Source organism: Buteo buteo, chromosome 23, assembly GCF_964188355.1.
Source record: "Buteo buteo chromosome 23, bButBut1.hap1.1, whole genome shotgun sequence".
Classification (NCBI taxonomy): domain Eukaryota; kingdom Metazoa; phylum Chordata; class Aves; order Accipitriformes; family Accipitridae; genus Buteo; species Buteo buteo.
This window is the reverse complement of record NC_134193.1, coordinates 20,464,126-20,482,818: the sequence shown is the minus strand read 5'-3', so window position 1 is coordinate 20,482,818 and position 18,693 is coordinate 20,464,126. Positions and strand designations below refer to the sequence as shown.

The 18,693-nt window shown below is 47.3% G+C and overlaps 2 protein-coding genes across 7 annotated transcripts; both read right to left on the bottom strand.

The window, feature by feature from the left end:
- Positions 1-3,949: 3,949 nt before the first annotated feature.
- On the bottom strand, positions 3,950-5,716 carry DNLZ (DNL-type zinc finger). Its single transcript, XM_075055050.1, has 3 exons — positions 5,306-5,716; positions 4,865-5,004; positions 3,950-4,225 (listed from the first exon to the last, which is right to left on the bottom strand). Exons 1-3 carry the CDS (start codon positions 5,699-5,701, stop codon positions 4,054-4,056), a joined length of 708 nt encoding a protein of 235 aa, XP_074911151.1. The 5' UTR covers positions 5,702-5,716; the 3' UTR covers positions 3,950-4,053.
- Positions 5,717-5,851: 135 nt separating this feature from the next.
- Positions 5,852-18,645, bottom strand: CARD9 (caspase recruitment domain family member 9). 6 transcript variants are annotated; one of them, XM_075055043.1, is made up of 14 exons: positions 18,351-18,645; positions 16,775-16,921; positions 14,723-14,946; positions 13,457-13,594; positions 12,682-13,007; positions 12,077-12,256; positions 11,725-11,877; positions 11,116-11,241; positions 10,802-10,993; positions 10,197-10,238; positions 9,532-9,577; positions 8,037-8,107; positions 7,190-7,284; positions 5,852-6,259 (listed from the first exon to the last, which is right to left on the bottom strand). In XM_075055043.1, exons 3-14 carry the CDS (start codon positions 14,904-14,906, stop codon positions 6,151-6,153), a joined length of 1,662 nt encoding a protein of 553 aa, XP_074911144.1. In that variant the 5' UTR covers positions 14,907-14,946; positions 16,775-16,921; positions 18,351-18,645; the 3' UTR covers positions 5,852-6,150. The 6 variants fall into 6 exon arrangements, with proteins under 6 accessions (XP_074911144.1, XP_074911148.1, XP_074911146.1 ...); XM_075055047.1 differs by having other exon boundaries at positions 5,852-7,049; positions 7,202-7,284; XM_075055045.1 differs by having other exon boundaries at positions 7,202-7,284.
- Between the last annotated feature and the right edge of the window lie 48 nt (positions 18,646-18,693).

Sequence of the window (18,693 nt, the reverse complement as noted above, 5' to 3'; positions counted from 1 at the left end):
CCTTGCCCAGAGCAAGGGCCCAAGCCCAGAAGTTACCAGGACGACAGGGCAGACAAAGCAGTGGCCGAGAATAGACCTTCTTTTCCCTGTCAGCTTGAGCCCTTCTCTAGGAATGTGGCCGAGCCTTTCCTTTCAGGCCCTGCCTGGGGGCTCCGGCTCAGCCCTGTCTCGGTGCCTTCTCGGCGCCTGGCCCAAAAGCTGTGTCTTGTTTCCCCGGCAGCAGCTACCAGAGGAAAAGGGCAGCGAGTGCTGCGCAAAGCCCTGGCATCAGCCCTTAGTGAAGATACTCACAAAGCAGCAGGCAGCAGTGCTAGCTCATTCCAACGCAGCAGGCATGAGCAGGCCATTAGACTTTGCTAGTAAGTGGGCCTGAGAGCAGCAGATTTTGGATCCTGAGCCCTGTGAGGATAAAGCCAAGTCACAGCTGGTCTTCCCATGCCCCACTAACTTGTGCTGGCCACTGCCAGTCCTGATCAAAGATTAATGAAAAGCCATCAGCTCATTCTCATCAGGCATTCTCACGCCTTCTCAGTGCCTGCACACAAGCAGCTCTGTGCTAGCAGTCTCTGTGTGTGACTTGGGGACAGAACCATGCCCCCAGGCACACAAAGGCTAGAGGCTTGAATTCCCAGGAACAGGTGAAATCCCTGTGAGTGAGTGATGGGGTCTTACCTGCTGTCTCTCTCTCTGTCCTTAGCAGCTGGGGAAGGGAGCACATGCTCTCCAGGTAATGTCCTCTCTTTCAGAGCTCCTGTGAGCAGGAGACAATGGCTACAACTGAATCTCCAGAGCAGCTCACAGCCTGCAATGGTTGCTGCTCTGCCATACCCTGCACTGGCCATGTCCAATGCCAGCCTTCCCCTTGCCCACACAGCTTGGTCCCGTGTAGGGAAGCGTTCTCCGATGCTGACATCCGCCGGATAGACGTGGGATTGCCAGGGCCTGCGCGGCGCTAATGCGGGCTGACTCGGATCCGCTGCTGCTGCAGTTGTAAAGTGCAGGTTACTACAGAGCAGGGTGCTGTCCCCGGTGCAGGCCTGGAGGTGAAGAAGAGGAACTCTAAAAAAATCAGCAGAAACACAAGATACTGATCTCTCCTACTCAGCTGTACACAGGCCTTGAGAGGCACTTGCGAGACAGGGCTGATGTTGGGCCTGTGGGGATTTTTGTGTTGCTCATCTGCCAAGTCACGTCAGGGCTGAGTCTCCGCACTTACCTCAGCCCTCCCCAGAGCCTCGTGCTGTTACTGCTCCAGCCGTCATTGATCTTCATCTGGCTGGAAAGGCTCTCAGCCTGCAGGAAGGGATGTGCTGGCCCAGAGCACCCAGGCACTGTAAATTTCAGTCTGGAGTTGGACAGCTTTTGGCAGCTCTCCATAGCAATCTCCTGGGACCCCGCTAGGCCAGAACACAGCCATAGGCTAAGTTAACTCCTGCACAGCTTTGCAGTAAGGCAGGGCCATCCCCGCACCAAATACCCCAGCCCAGGGACACAGCATAGACACATGCATGCAGGGTTTTGAGGGGAAGGCTCGCTTACCCTCACTGTGCCTCTCTGCCTACACTACAGTAGGACCTGGCAGCCCAGAATGCACCTACATTAGACCCTATGCAAGCAGCACAAATAAGCGGTAGATTCATTTCACAGCCCCCAGCACCCCTCCTCACTGCCTGCACTGATGCTACAGGAAAAGAAACGTACCTGCCCAGTTGTCACTTCAGCGAGGCAGGCAAATTGCCCAGAGAGGCTCCCAAGTGGCTCCTTGGTTCAGCTGAGCCCTCCACAGCACACGCAAGCGTGGCGGGGTTTAGAGCTGCCGTCTCTGTGTAAGGCAGCACGAGGCACAGTCCCACGCAACGCACACAACACATTCATGCACGCTGGTAGCAAAAAGCAGCAGGGGGGGTTTATGTCAGGTAGCCCCAGCAAAGGAGCCTCTGCACCCCAACCTCCCTCTCGTTTGGGCTGGCGCAAAGGCCTTCCCTCAGCAAGTCCCATCACCACTTGCTTCCCAGCCCCACAGGGCCCCCGTCTCACCCACCTTTACCAAACACCACTGCCTTCCTGCTGAGCGTGGGTCAGAACACCAGTAACCCCTGCAGCTAACAGACGCAACCCATCAGAGTCCCACACTGGCCGGATTAATGCTGGCGTTTGGCTGCACTACAAAAGGAGGATTTGCTCAAAGAGGCAGAAAACAAGAGGCAAAGTATTTGCCATTTTGCAGAAAAGCCCTCGTGGGACAGGATTCAGGAACAGGATCCATTCCTTAACAGCCACCATGAAATGCTTCAAGGAATGGGCAAATGGCCTTATGTTTGCCACCTGTCCTTTGAATACTACTTGGTACCCCTTGAAATCACCACCTCTCCTCTGTGCCACAAAGACTTACCCTGGTCGGCTGCACCTTCAGTCACTCTCCTCTGCTCTGCTACACCAGGCCTTCATGTCACTTTTTTCCCATCTTGACACACCTCCCGTTCAGGAGAAAGGCTGTTTCTCTTCTTCCCGCTCCTTTAGTCTTTAGCTAAAGCAAGGTCTGCTGGGCTCCTCCTAGACAAAGCATGCTCACCTCTGTCCTCTTTCAAGAACAGACACACTTCTCTGTGACAGAATGTTTTTCAGAAAAACCCACTTCAAACAAGAGCACAAAATTCCTTTTTTACCTGCAATCTGTTAGCAGCAAAACCTGTGTTATACACAAATTCCCTTGCATAACTGCAACCCTCTCCCCTTCCAGCTGAAAGCCCCAGAATGTTTTGTCATGAGAAAGGAGGCTGGAGGTTTCTAGCTCAACCCCCATCTGTTTTTAGAGGTGAAGTGCAGACGGTTTTTCTGATACTTCTTTTGCTGACCTTTAGGCAAGTCTCAGTGCTTCAGCAGTCTCAGGTGCCTTGCTTTGTTCTCTGCTGAGAAGGGAGCCAGTAATTCTTTGTGTGCTTCAGCCCAGGGAGGTGCAGCCATAGCTGGTGGCTGTAGCAATGTCTCCTGGCCTGGCTCAGGTGTTGCATGGCAGCAACTGGTTGCAGAGCTGCATCCCGTAGCAGAGCAGCTGAGCAGAAGAGGCAATTGATATCACCTGGGGACATGTGCCCCCACCCTGGGTAAGTTTGCAAAGCCAAAACGACCCTGCAGGAGAGTCAGCTCACTAGCTCTTACTGCAGTCATGTGCTGCTTTTTTTTTTTCAATTTTTTTTTTTTATTCCCCTTGCCATCTTCCAGAGTTTTGCTTCTGTGCCCTTCGTGTCAGGGCTGAAAGTCTTCTGCATTTGTGGGTTATGGCGTGAGCCGCCCTGTGGGACCATCAGCCCCCACGCTCAGGAATCCCACTCGGGTCGATGAGTCGGTAAGCGGCTCCCTGGTGTTGGGGTTATGCAACTTCCTTGTTGGTGAGGGGGAGGATGGGCATGAAGGCAAAATTAATATTTGTGAAGCATGTTGGAGATAAGTAGAGCACCTAGAAAGTTGTCATAGAGTTACATGACAGATGTTGAGGAGCTTATTAATGCTACTGCTGAGTGTTAAGATCACTTAGAAGAAAAAATAATAATTTAATAGATGAAAAATGTAGGTGTTTACCAGCACATATCACCCAGGTAGAGATGAATCAGGCAGTGTTTGTTAGGGCTTACTTCCTCTGTCTGCACGAAAGTTTAACTTCTCTCAAGGTCCATTAGCCTGAAGTATAGTGAAGTGTCTACCTTCTTATGGTTTTAAGCTTGCAATCAAAGAATAATTCAGGTTGGAAGAGACCTCTGGAGGTTTCTAGTCCAACCCCCTTGTTTAGAGGAGGATGCTCGGGGTTTTGTCTTGAATATCTCTGAGGATGGAGATCCCACAAACTCTCTGGACTTTATTATGGTATTTGACCAATCCACATATAGTGGAAAAAAACCCAACATTAGCTTCATCAAAGGCAAAACTACACAAGACAAAGACTCACAACAGGGAAAGACCAATGCCTGAGTTTATTTTAAACACAGACCGTTGAAATCAGGGAATAAAGATTAAGAGTCTCTCTTGCCATCAGCAGAACGACACAAATCCCATTCATCAGGTCTGTCCCTTGCTGTCAGTCTCTGGGGGGGCTTCCCCACTTTCTCCCTCTGTGGGCTGACCTTGAGACCCGGTATCTGCCGAGCTTTCCAGAAGCAGTTCCAAGGCTTCCTCACCAGCCACACGTCTCACCTTCTCCCCTTTGGCTGCCAGGATTTCCTCGATATTCCTTAACAGCGATTTGAAAGCCAACAGTGACACCACAGCAAAGGCCGGACCTAACAGTCAAGCGCAGGCTTGCTCTTTCATGCTTTGCTCTCAGGATTAACACTACACAGTGACTCACCATGAGCACCACCACAGTATTTCTCCATAAAGTTTTTGGGAAACAGATAAAACCACTCAAACCTTCTGGGATATTTTCATCCATTAGCAATTACAGCTAAACAAAAATTTTTTAAGTTATCTAAGGGAGTTAGAAATCACTGAAATTCAGCAGCAGATGGGTCTACACATTTGAAAAGCCTAGCCAGGGAAACCTAGCAGTGATTTAATAAAGCCTGAGGGAGAACAGAAGAACCCCCCCACCCAGTAATTCACCTGCTGGCACCAACAAGGATGCCTGTGTATCACACAGCTTCTGCTGCAGCTTGACAGCGTTTGTTTAGATCCTAAGTAGTGACGTTCAAATTACAAAGTTCAGTTTGTGTGCTTTAAGAAACTGGATAAAACTGAATTATACCCAGCAAAAACTTTGGTTTTCTCTGAACCACATTTTAAAAGCATCGAAGAAATAACGTATCAGCTCGGGAGGATCCCCTTACACCTCCTTTTCCTTGCTAAACACGAGCGTTGCTGGCACACCTACCTCTTTCCTTCCAGATCTGAAAACCATCCCAGGTTATCGGCTATGACATGGTGATTCCCGCAGCCGGGACACTTCACGATCACCACCCCGTTATGGTAGGCTAACTTGGAAATTGTTTTTGCTGATCGGGTCTGGCAGACCTACAAAGCAAACAAAATGGGTTTTATGACCACGGTGACTGCAGCTTCTGGGCCTTTTGAGAGAAAAACGATTTATTCACCTGATTAAAAGGCTTCCTTCCCCCTCCCTCATCTCTAACTGTTGCAAGGCGGCTTGATCCTGTCACGACGCCGCGTACCTTTGTACTAACGCTCTCCGCTGGACCGGACCCCGGCGGAGGCCCACCCCGGACCGGGGACTTTCCTCCGGGAAGAGCCGTTTACCTCAGCCCGCCCCGCCGCGGCCCTCACACAGCGCCCTCCCGGCACCGCCCCCGCCCACCTTGCAGGTGTACACCAGGCGATAGTGCGTGGCCCGCGGCTGCCCCGCGGCGGCGGAACTGCAGGCCGAGCGATGGAGCAGCGGCGGGGGACGGAGCGGCGGGGGACGGCGGGGCCGACATGGCGGCGGGGCGCGGAGCAGGACCCCGAGCAAGGCCCGCGCCGCCCGCTGCATGGCGCTGGCGCAGGCGCGGGGCGGGCAGTGAGGCGGCGGCGGCCATTTTGGGTGCGGGCGGCGGCCATTTTGGGTGCGGGCGGCGGCCATGTTGTGGGCGGGCGGCGGCCATGTTGTGGGCGGGCGGCGGCCATGTTGTGGGCGGGCGGCGGCCATGTTGGAGGCGGGCGGCGGCCATGTTGTGGGCGGGCGGCGGCCATGTTGGAGGCGGGCGGCGGCCATGTTGTGGGCGGGCGACCGCCGGCTCCGCCCGCCCCGCCGCGGGAGGCCTGAGGCCGGGAAGCGAACAGCAACCGCGGCCCTTCGGGCGGTGGGACCGGCGGCCTCGTCCCTCCACGGGCCGAGGCTTCTGCAGCTCCCTGCCAGGAGCAGGGCCTCCTCGGTCCGCTGGGGCTTTCATTACAGAGCAGCTCATCCCGGGCCTTGTGGGGGCGTTGGGCCTACAACCGTTTAATCCTGTTTATTTTATTTGTGCGCTGCACAGCTCTTGCATCACTGCATTTCTAAGAGAGAGATGGACGAGGAGACGCTGTCCCCTTACAAATGTTAACTTTTCATAAATGGTTGTTCAGATGGTTTTAAAACCAAAGTAGTCCACTGAGAGAGAACTACAGAGGGCATGGCAGCCCCCAGACCAGGATGGCGTTTCCCTCGCAGGTCGGCTCCCGCTCTCAGGAGCCTTCGGTGTCGGTGTTGTCGCTGCCGGTGGTGTTCTCCCAGTCCGCCTCGTGGTGTCCGTCCTTCGGTACCCTTCGCATTGCTCTTTTTCTGAAAACGAGACTAGACGTTTCATTTTTAGAAGATGTTTTCTGCAAACAAGCAACATTTGAATGTTTTGGGGAGTTCGGTGGGGACGTTCAGTATGTATCAATCCACTCAGTGTTTAATTGAGATGACTGTCTGCTCACACCCCCAACAAAGCTGTGACTGGAAGCAAGCATAGGGTAAAGAGAATTGGTCTAAACTGATGAAGGCATTCTTAAATTTCTTGAAGCGTGGTGTATTGTTGATGTTCAGTTGAAGAAGCCAAGAAATCCTACCCAAAGTCCTCTCTTTAATAAAAATAGTATTGTCAACAGTCAGAAGAGTAGTTTACAGTGCCATTAGGAGCACCTCTATCTAATGCTAGAACTTAGGTCCCCATTTTACACGGTTTTAATCAGTCTCATGCTCCATAAAGGCAGTGATCAGTGAAGACACCAGACATTTGGAGAACAGGCCTTTCAACAAGAGCATTTGAAGAAGACAGAGGGGGGAAATCTGTTCCCATTCAGAGTCATGGGAGCTTGGTCTTGAAAGTCAGCAGTATGTCAGATGGAGAGTGAATGTCAGACAGATTTCACTTGCATGGGAGAAATCTATCAAATGTATTAAATTTGCAGTTCTTTGGAGCACCTTCCACTCCCTGCTGTGGAACCATCTGCATGGTTCACAGCAAATGCAATCATTGCTGTCTTGACTACCTCTGGTACTAAAACAGGAGTCTCAACCAGTTCAGCTAGGAGCATAAGCCTCTGAGTGAGCAGCTGCATGGTGCTTAGTTGCTGGCTGGGGTTAAACCATGACAGATCTGTAATGAATTTATGTTCGTAATGAATTTATGTTCATCATGAATCAAACTTGGGACGGGGGATGGACAGAAAAGAGGAAATACATACAACAAGCTAATCATTTAAGTCACTCAGTTATGTCTACATTAGTCCTGCTTACTAAAGTCCAGACCTTCGGTAACGCTCAAAGCAGTCCTTCATCCTCCTCCGCTCCTTTTCTGCCAGTTCCTCATTGGCTAAGCCACACTCCTTGAACTGGAAAAAAATCCAAACAAATATGAACTGGATTCCTCAGAAGATCAGACCAATCTTAGCACCAGGGAGTGCAAACCTACTCTGCAAAGGTGGCCGGTTTTGAGGCTGTTGTACTGCATCTGGCTGCTTGCAGACCACCCAAATAAGCTTGGTCATTTCTCCTCTCTAACTTGTTTGTACAATTAATCATTTTTACATTTAAATGAAGGAGAAAAAAAAAAAAGGGAACCTATGCCTTCAGATGACCAAGAACAGCTGTTCACTACCAAAACTCACAGCCAGGAAAGCAGTCCACTGCGTACAGCTAGCTTCCTGCATCTGCCTGGGCCTGCAGAATGAAGTACAGCATGTTCATTTCTGGGCTGTCCACTATTGTGTGTGCAGGGTGGTAATACATCTGTTTCACATAGTTTTACCATCTTTATTCTCTCCCATTTGTAAATTTGGGATTCTCTTTCTTGTACAAACAGTAATACTGCAGACAATTAAACTGGAAAACATCCATACCCAGAGATAAAGGCCAGAAAGTAATTAGAAGAAGCTTCTAGGCACAGAGAAATAACCACCATAAGTGTTCTGCTGCTTAGAGCTCACCCTTTTTGGAGAGTGAATTTTGCACAAAGTGCTCAGCTTTTAGAAAAGCAGCAGCTTTTCTAACGCTTCTCAAACCTGGTAAATCCATCATTAACAAGAACATTAAAAGGTCACAAACCCCAGTCATAGTAAAGAAGAGCCCACAAAGATTCTCTTACACTGCGTGAGTTTGGAGGCAGACTGCTCTCTCGAGTGCTGAATTGCTGGTTTTGTCCTTCAGGGCAATCTTCTAAGAGAAGGAAAAATTACAGCTTTAGTCATAGTTGCCATTGCAAAGTAACTTCTCCCTCTGCCAGTTCATCCAACAGCAATAGTGCAATGTAACAGCTGCCCAGCGGTACCCAGAGTCAACAGCAGAACTGAAACCAAGCATCAAAATGTTCAGGATTCAGTCCTGTGATCAATGCGCAAGTCACTTCTCATTTACTTGAACCCTGAACCTTGCTTAGGATGATGGATTTCCCCATCAGGCTCAGAAAGAGACATCAGCTTTCTAGTTTCTGCTTACGCAGGAGCAAACCAAACCTTTGCAAAAAGCATCTCTGCTTAGCATCACTAAAAAAAAATAATCATATTGGAGGTCACAAGAAATCACTTTAATCATTATTTTAACCATAATTTGTCCCCGTTCCCGAACAACTAAGTTGTGTGTATCAAGCACTTCACATCAGACCGTATTTTAGTGAAACTCCTTATGTAACGATCAGGTGTTGTGATACGTGTTTAACTGAGTGAGGTAGAATAATAAAAGGCTTTTTGGATCAGTGTTGTTTAGGTTTTGTGAAAAATCTCCCATCTCAATGAATTAAAAGATCGTTTAGATCTTCCAGGAGATCAGAACAGAAAAATTCTTCTACTGTGCTAGTTTCCTTCCTTTCTCAACATGTTTTGAAAGAGAATTTCAAGTTCTTAGAGGAGCCTATTAATTCCTTTCCATACTGCTGACTCATTTCCACTAGGGATGCCACAGAAAAAAAGAACCAGTGACAACATTAACTACATGGTTCTGCTTTTGTGAAAATAGCCTGCAACGTAAAAGGGAAGAGGGGAGGGGAAAATCCCTGGAGAAAGCCACATGGTCCAGCTGAAGTGGAAGGATGTTTGTTCTGTTCTCAGCTGTGCCACAAATGCAAGAGGACTGGGGGGCAAAAAGGCACCCAGGAGCTATTTCTCAAAGGCACCAGGTGATTTTTCCTGGACAAATTCAGTAGACAGATTACCCCCTAAAAAAAGACTCGAGCTCCTAGGATGGTCTAATGACACCACTTTTCCCAGGTCATTCAGCTATATGAAAGACCCTTTCAGAGACCATGTAGTAAAAAGACAGCCTGTGGATCTTCTTCTCTCAAAAAATCTTAACAAACATTCACTGTTCCCAGCATCTGGGGACATGTTGTCCTTTTTATAGATGAGAAAGATGGTGGTATGGCAGAATGCCTTGATTTATGGGTACCTATTCTGAGTCATCTCAAGGAGGTCTTACTCAGAGTGCCAAGCACACCCCACTGAGAAGCATCTCACAAACCGAGTCGCCAGTCAGACTACCTGTTCTTCACTAAAAATAAAACCCAGGAATATTTTTTCCTGTCCCTTTGAAACATTGGACCATTCTCTCAAGAATTCTACTCTACATTCTCCCAATAAAAGCCTTACTTTTAGTCGGTTGTGTATCTTCATCTAGATGACCATGAAGAGTAAGCTATGGGACAGAAACAAAGCAAGAACATGAGAACTGCCCCTTATTCTGTCTCACACAGTAGTTAGGAACAGATGGAGGAATAAAAGAAACAGGACATGCGTAGAACTGACCTCTCCTTAGTGCATTTTGCTGTCAGCAAAACAGGAGGCTGAGCCAGAAGTTACAGATCTACTCATGGATTTATCCTCCATGAGTAGATCCAGTTCGTTTGGCCTCATTTATACTTCTAGCCTCCAGACAGCAGTGACAGTCTCTTTCACACTGAAGTTATGAACTAAGTGAAAACTCTTTACCACAGATGTCCCCAGGGTAAGACTTATTTTTGCCTGTTCTCCCACAAGAGAGACAATTAGAAGCAAAGTAATTTGATTCCCCTGATTTGCTTAGACTCAACAAATCTTACTAACTAAATGCCATAACTGTGTCCTACACTTAGAAATCTCAGGACACAGGGAGATTCTGTCACTGGTCTGTTTTGCTGCCTCTCTACTTTTTGATAGCACTGAAATGAGCCTGAGCCATGGATTGAAAACTGCTGTTACTGAGGGAACTGAGCACAAGTGAGGAACTTGAAACCATTCCAGAAGAAAGTAAAAGGTAAACAAGGCACCCTACTCACTTCCTGGGAATCTCTGGAGGAGGTATCGTCCAGGTCAGAGGTCTGAAATAAAACCAGTATAAATTAATCATTCCTCATAAGCAAGGAAGTGGTAGTAAGGGAATATACAGGAGACTGAAAGCTCCAGAAAACAGAGAAGTGTGGACTTCCTCCCTCCTACACTCCTGTCTGACCACTTGGAGAAAGTACACAAGATGCCACATTAATTAAAATCCCTTGTATATCTAATTTCATTGCAGAAACTTTAACACCCTTACACCTGCTCCCATTCCATCGAAATGGCTCACAGACAGTCTCTAAATAGAGTTCACTCTTTGGTGGTTGAGGATCCCCTCACATCTTTGGACATGCTCCAAACACAAACACAGAAGGCCTCAGCTTGCATCAATCCAGCTTATCCATGCCTGGAACCAGGGTGAGGTAATAGGAACCATCATGTCTTTCATTTTTCTAAACTTGGCATTTGCATGGAAACTGTTACCCACACAGCTGGCCACTGCCTGCTGAATTGAACTGGTTAGGTGCAAAGGCCTCAGAACAGCCACACTCTGGCCCCATACTCAGCTTCCCAACCCATCATACAGATGACAACCCCGCAGACATACCGGTGTGGGTAGCTCCAGTTGCAAACTTTTCAGCTTGGCTTCAGTAGCCAGTAACTGACTCTCCTTTTGGAAGAGCTGCAGTTGCATTTCGTCACATCGCTCCCCCAGCTCCCGAATCTGCTTGCGGTAACTGTCCCTCTCAACCAGGTTCTTGGAGTACTGCATATAGAACTGTTCTCGGGTCAGGAGTGCCTGGCGTAAGGGAGAGCACGTCGTGGCATGTCACACAATAGTACATTCAGGGTTACAGTATCTGCCCACTTCAAGCAGCGAAGCAGGGTTTAGCAGCAGCTCCAAGAGGAATGTTTTATCACCTGGTCTCTTTCTGAAGCCACTTCCTCCATCTGCTGCAAGACAGCTTCAATCCGTTTTTTATACATCTGGGAGTCCTTCCTCAGAGACGTGCACTGTAGTTCAAGCATCTCTTTTTCCTCTGCATACTGTCGAGACAAGGTCAAAGGCACCCTGCTTGTGGGCAGAGCCTGAGCTACACTCTGACCACTTCTGCTCTGTGCCACAGATTGCTATGGCCAGACCTCCATGAAATGTCAAAGTTCAGCCAGACTGCCCAGTTGGAGCAAGGCTAACCAGCAGGTTGGTCAACATGACTAGGAGGACTGCTAACGTGACAGATTTACATGTACCCGAGCTGTCAATCATGATAAAAGCTCCCATTACACTGCAGGCTGAGGAAGAAACTGTTAATTAACACAGGCATTAACAGTAACAGTTAATGCCACAGACACAGAACACTAAAATATTAGTGTGCCTTTTTTCAACAAACTATAACATAGACACTAGAGTAGGAGCAGCAAGAATGACTGCTGAGCAGCTCCTCTGCTCCATAGGCAAGACATTACAGGTGCTTCATCCGCCTATCTTACACACTGACCCTCAGCAGGAATTTGCAATGCATCACTTACTTTGTCTTGGAGCACCTCAGCTCGCCGCAGCTCCTTGCGAAGGCTGTAAATGGTGTTCATCAGCTCCCGGCGTTCTTCTAGTATCTGGCTACAGTCATTCTCCAGAGTCTCACTGGACAGGCTCTTCTCCAAATTCTGTTCCCTGGCAACCTGCTGGACAAAAAAAAAAAGTGAGATACAGCAACCATCTAACTCCATATTAAGTCTTTCCCCACAGTCTTAAGTGCTCTATTTGACTTGGGAGAACAAGGCCACAGCTGACCCACCCAATCTTCAGTGCAGCCCCACCACTGCCCTGGCTGCTACAAATAATCACTTCTCAGGAGCCCATATTCAACCACCCCCCACCAACCTGGAGAGTGTTCTCCAGCTCCTGATTCTTGGCCAAGAGCAACTCCTTCTCCTGCTGGATCTCCCACATCACCTCATGGCTTGGGCGCTGCTCTATGGCGTGCTTCAGTTTCATCGTGTGCTTACGCTCCAGTTTGCAGTCATCCTCAGCCTTCATGAGGCTGTGCTTCAAGTGATCGATCTACGAGAAGGTTCAGAGCTCATCAGTAACAAAGAGAAAACTCTGGCCTGCAAAAGCAGTTCTCATTCCATTCCCCAGACAAACATGGAGGCAAGTTTCTCCCCAACTTTGTTTTCCTCAGGATGCTCAGTGCTCTGGGGACCAGAGTCTTGCATTTGTGCTAAATGGATAGAACATGTTGCTCTTGTGAGAGGGCCCAGTCTTGAATGAGGGCAAGACTGTTAATTCTTCGCAGCATAACTTGTGATACATGGTCCAACTGGTCTGAACTAGGGATCACCAAGACATGCCACTTGCTAGAGAAGATGCACAGAATCTCATGCTGGACTGGTCCAGACCATCCTGGGCAAAGACAAGTCTGGTGCACACCACAGCCTTCCAGGGATCAGGTAAGAAGGAGGAAGCTTTAGAAAAGGTTGACTGACCTCTAGGATCAGGTCCCGGTTCTTCATGAGGGCAGCGCTCTTCTCCTCGCTCTGTTTGGCGTAGCTCATTGCCAGGTTGTAGTTCTCATCCTTGCACTTCCGCAGCTCCTTGCTCAGGCTGTCCCTCTCCTCCTTCATCTTCTGCGCCCGCTCTTGGTGCTTGCGGAGCAGGCTGTCCCTCACCCACATCTCTCTGATCGTGTCCTCTTTGGTGTGCAGCCACATGGTGAGCTCCTGGGCCTTCCGGCGCTCCTCCTGCACAGTGCTCTGCAGCTTCATGATCTCGTTCATCAGGAGCTGGCTCAGGCCGGATTCCCCAGCGGTGTCTGTTTGGTGGGCAGGTGTCAGCCACCGCTGTCCCGTCTGCTCCCCGGACATACACACAGCACAGGTTCCCACCCACTTACTACTGTAGCTTGGGATCATTGCATGCTACGCACAAGCATGTGATGCAAACCCTAAAGACATGTGGAATCAAATTATCTGTTTCCACCCTGCTCTGTGCGTTTCTACACCACAGTGTCAGTGACAGAAGAGGTAGAAGGAAGAATTGATCCTTCTGCTTCCTCCTGCACCCTCCCAGGTCCAGCCTGTGATGCCAGACAGCAGGGCCATTCTTGCCAGAACCCTTCTGAAGCACTAAGGGAGCAAGCCAAGGAATACTCCCAACTCTGCTCACTGAAGCTGGGCAGAGGCAAGAGCTGAGGTGAATCCCCCCTTAATTTGCACAGCAACACCAAATGTATAGCTGTTTTTTTCAGAACACAAACATTACCTATAATCATAGAGAAAACCCTGCTGGGTTCCTTGCCAGTTATTTTCTTATACAGTTGTGGATAATAAAGCTCAAGACTCTCCAGAAATGCCTCAAAGCCCTTGTGTCCTGTTCGTTGAAGAATGTCCAGAAGAACACCTGAAATAATGGCAACAGGATATTCTATTCATTTATTTATCTCTTTACCTATTTCTAACATAACAAAAATTGCTCCACTTTCTCCACATGCCCTGGGACCAAATCCCCCAGCCAATCTTAAGCCAATTGCCCAGTAACTATACAAAAGTATTTTAACAGTGAAGGAACAGTTAAAACTTAACCCTTGTACTGAGCTCCTACTACAGTGGGTGCAAAAAGCAGATCTCAGAAGAACACTTTGTTATGCTGCTGATACTTACAGAAAACACAAGTTAAAACAAAGCACCATTACAGTTTCTGCAGCTCAAGGCTCCACTTCCAAATACCAGTGGCAAATATAGGAAAAAAGGATCGCTAGTGTAAGAACACTGCGTATAACTAGAGAGGTAGCAGGGACAAGCCTAAGAGAGCCTGGACTAAAAAGACTTTGAGCTCAGTTCCCTACTTTGTTTAGAAATACTCTGTACCAAATCAAGCCCAGGGGGCTTCTTTTCTGTGTTCTGCAGTTTCCCAATCTGGAAAACAGGGAAAATAATTTTTTTTCAATGACCCTCAGTAATTTATCAATAAGAGTTAATCCAATCCAAAAGATGTACTAATAGCATAATGAATTCTGTCATTCTCTCTGTTGGAACAAGACCAGGACTGTATAGAACAGTCACGAAGAATTTACTTAATGTGCTGCCAACGTTCCCTCGAACATCAGAAGACAGGAATGAGGGACAATACATACTGAATTAATCTTGGAAATCTCCTCCTGCAAAATTGTTACACAAGAATAGCCTTGTGGGTTAAACCCAAGTGACTCCCTCCCTTATGCTGATCTAGAGATCCAGAACACTAAAAGGCCGCACACCCTCTGTGCTCCCATTCCCCTTACACAGCTCGGGAATGCATTGATAGAACCATCTCCATTCCTCCTCTCCACACAATCATGTGCTGGGGAAAGGGAGAGGAAAGGGGCCGCACAGCAGTGCCTACAACTTTCATGTCTAAACACAAGCAGATGGTAACCCAGAAGCAATGCATTCCTTCAGGCTCAGTCTGTTAGCACTCTGTTCCAATCTGCTCCCAAGAGCCAACAAAGCATGGGAGCATCTACGCAGCCGAAGGCTGCGCTTCACCCACCTGCCTTCCGTTTGCGCATGACCAGGCTGGGGTCATTAAGAACTTGTTCCTCGTCATCATGGCTGATCACTTTGCACTGGCGAAGATAGGGTGTTATACGGGAAGGATCTATCACGGAGATCAGCTTCACCCGGAAGTTCTCCAGGTTATTCCAACACGTCTCATCATTATCTTCTTCCAACATGTTGGTGAGTGAGAAGTATTAGTGAGCAGTGTTGTCCTGTCTTGAAAACAAACAAGCAGACTTTAAGCCTCCTAGAGTAGTGGCAGCGGGTGATGAAACCAAGTATGTTAACAGACTGAGAATGGAAAAGTGTCTTTTAGATACAGGAACACATCTCCCATGAGGTCTTTAACTCAGAACTTGCAAATCACCTGCTGAACATGGTGATACCCTACAGTCATACCTGAAAGAACAGTGTGGTACCAGATACCAACAGCTGCAAGGCTAGTGCTAATGCTGCTGACACATATGTGAAGGAGAGCTAGTGTGAAATTCTGAGAAAATAGAAGTCACCAAATATTGATGATCTCCCTCCAATCAGCTGAACATCTCCCAGCAAAAGGAAAGTGAAACTATTTAGCAACAGGTCCATTGGCAATAAGCAAGTCATTGAGAGCCCCATGAATAGAGGAAAATCCAGTTAACTAGATTCCCAACAGCATACCCCTAGAAAGTGCTGTCACATCTCACCGACTTCACCGTGGGTTCTCCAGATGCTCAGCTATGCTTACAATTAAATCTTTAATCCCCATAAACAATACAAAAAGGGTGGAACACAACACAGGATAAGCTGATGGCAAACCACAACTTTCCAATTTGAAACTAAGCATCCTCTGGAGTGAAAACATCTTTAAAGCTCTCCTAATTAGCTGTTGCCTCTGCTTTATAAACAGTTCACACTCTTCTTTCTCCATCTCCCAGCATTCGAGATCCCTGTATTCTGTCTGACCACACAGTCACTAAATCTAACACCCACAAAAGGCTCTGTGAAAACCCCCAGTGGCAATAGCCTTAACCGTCTTCAGCTGTAATCATACAAAAGCTGTTTTTCTGCACAGTGTGCTTTATCCCTGTACAAGGGGAACACACAGCTGTCTAGAATTTTCACTGTAAACAGAGGTGCAAATCATGTACCAGGAAACCATGAGGTCAGCTGCCTCTCACATCCACCTCACAGATTCCACCTGTGCAGCTTCAGCAATTTATGCTCACAAACACCACCTGTGTGACTAACACACAGACACACGGAGAGGCCATGGAAGCCTTCTCAGTGATGAAGAGTGCTTCTGTGTGTTTGGTGGGAGCTTGTTGCAGTGTTCCCCTTCAGCAGCTGTACTCCGAGGTTTCTAGTTACCTGCCTCCTGACAAGAGCCTGCTATTAACCACAGGGTCAGAAAAACTACTACTTCTCAGCCTGGAAGTGCACATGTAAACAGATGCAGAAAATCCAACACTTCTATACCCAGGCTTCTTTGCCTTTCAAATAAGAAACTGGCATTATTTTTATTTCTTTGCCCCTTTGTGGTCAGACTGTTCCATAATGAGTACCTTCTGAAATGCCAGTCATTAATTACTATGCTTATAATCACATGTATGAGTTGACTGCAGTAGCCATTGTCATTTTCAGTGGCTCAGGAAGGCTGCCAGAAACCTTAGTATTCACATTTTTAGTCACGTTTTTTGGGGGCAGGGAGGGTGGGAACAGAGTTCTAACCATCAGCAGCTACACATGGGCTGGGATTTCATACACATCTTACTGCATCTCTCTCCAAGGTCATCTCAAGCCTTCATTGTTTTTGTGCTTCAGCATCTTCAGCACATACTTGTTACACATTACATTGTCAGTTAACTTTAATGAGCTGGACTGACATAGAACTAGTCATTACTTAGCACAGAGAAAATACTCTGCTCTGCCCGACATCAAACCAGCTCCGGCAGATTACAAGAAATGCATTCCCCTGTTGCTAAACACCACCTCCTTACCCTCAGAGCTGCAAAATAAAAATTTTCCTTGTTAATATAAACCATTCTGCATTACACGGACCAACCTGAGCCTGAGCAGTCAAAAGCCTCCTTGTTTCCTCTCCTGGTCTAGCAGCACTCATCTGTGTCCTGTCTCTGAGAGAACTTGTCTTGGATGCAGCTTGTCTTGTCTTTATATTCTGGCTAGAAGAAAGATCATTCCAGGAGCAAAACTGGTTTGAGAAAAGAGAAAAGGGGAAACTACTCAGCTATACTCCGAGACAGGAAAGGGAAGAAGGAAAAAAAAAAGGCCAGAAAAAAAAAAGGGAAGCCAGAATGGGTGATGGGGGAGGAGAAAAACACTAGTTGCATTGCAAGTCAGCAGCATTATACATGCAGTGCTTTTACTCATTCTGGCTTTGTTCTCCAATCTGCACCGCTGAAGCACCAGATAGTGTCCAGAAAGTTTCTTCAGTGGTCAGAAAGACTAAAAAGAGCAAAGGTCACAGACACAGGTCTGTCCAGCTGATTTCATGGGACAAAACAAGCCACAGAGTTAGAAGAAAGAGGCTCTTCAAATGGCCTTTCAGCTGTTAACATCTTTATACAGAAAAGCAGGTGGCAGCAAGAACTCTCTCTTGGTTTAGAGTTCAGCTGAAAAGGATGATTTCTATAATGATGCCTCTAATTTTGGATGTCCTTAAGCTTCAAGCATAATTACGACAACTCAGTATTTTGAGGGAAAAGGAGTCAAGTCTTGGCAAAGCAAAGAACATAACCCACGATTCCCAAATTACAGGCTGTGGCTCTAACAATAATTAAAGGAGCAGCACAGCAAGCAGCATTGTAATGATGTTAAGCATCAACATCATACCTTTGACTGCCTCCCCGCCTTCCCACAGTCCTTGAACTGTAGCTGCAACAAGAACTCACTAACAGTCTGTTTTAAAAAAGTCTCGAGAACATACACGCTCTGATACCATGGCAGCATGACACATTTTCCCATTAGCTTCCCACTCTACTCTTTGTTCTGCTTTCTAAGTTTCTGCAGAGTTTCTCCATGTTATCATTAGGAGTGGGGCAGAGATGCTCAGAGATTCTTTAAGCCTCTGCTTCTTGTTAGGCATTAAATTAGCTTTACACTAAAAAAAGATACAGTACCTCTATTAGCTATGCCCTTGCTGAAGGTAATCGGAATGTCTGCCAATTGACCTATCTAGCCTCAGGAGTTTTTGTTCTATACTAACAGATCAGTTTAATCCTGAAAAAGAACAAAGACAGCTTCTTATAGTTACACAAAGTTTTTCCACAAGCAGTAGGATTACAAAGGCATCTCTTGAGCAGCATTTGCAAAGGACAACAATCATCTGGAGCACAGATCACTTTTACTACCAGTGCCTCACGGTAACAGGCCTGTGGTGACTAGCACACAGAACTGTATGGCAGAGCTTCTGCCGTATCTGAATTTCTTGGAAAAATGTTATCTATGCTGGCTTATGGAAAATAGAGTACACTGCAAGAGGAAAGCCATTTCAAAATAATTCCTTTTGCTCCATAATGTCCTGACACACAATTACAGCAACATTGGTATCCACTGTCCCCAACACCAGCTCTGCCTAAAGGGTGCTTGTAGAGTTGCACCTCACAGCACTCTAAACTCACCACTACACTCTTGGGAAGATTAGCCAGTGCAGTGGAATGAAGCTTTCTCCAGCACTTTTCCACTAGATTTTATCAGCTTTGACTCAGCTAGCCTTGCACCTCTCTGTAAAACAGAAATTGCTGTTTTATGAATGAAGAAACAAGTTTCTGTAAAGTGATTTGCTAATGTCTGTATGGGGCAGGCTGTGGAAGAATCAAGAAAAAATCCAAGCCTAATTCAATCCTGCAGTTTTAGCCACATGCATATTCATCTTCCACATTCTCCCTGGTTTTCATGCAGCTTGCAAACTTCATTTTTCTCATTAGCAATCATACTCATACACACATTATTAAAAGCACTATT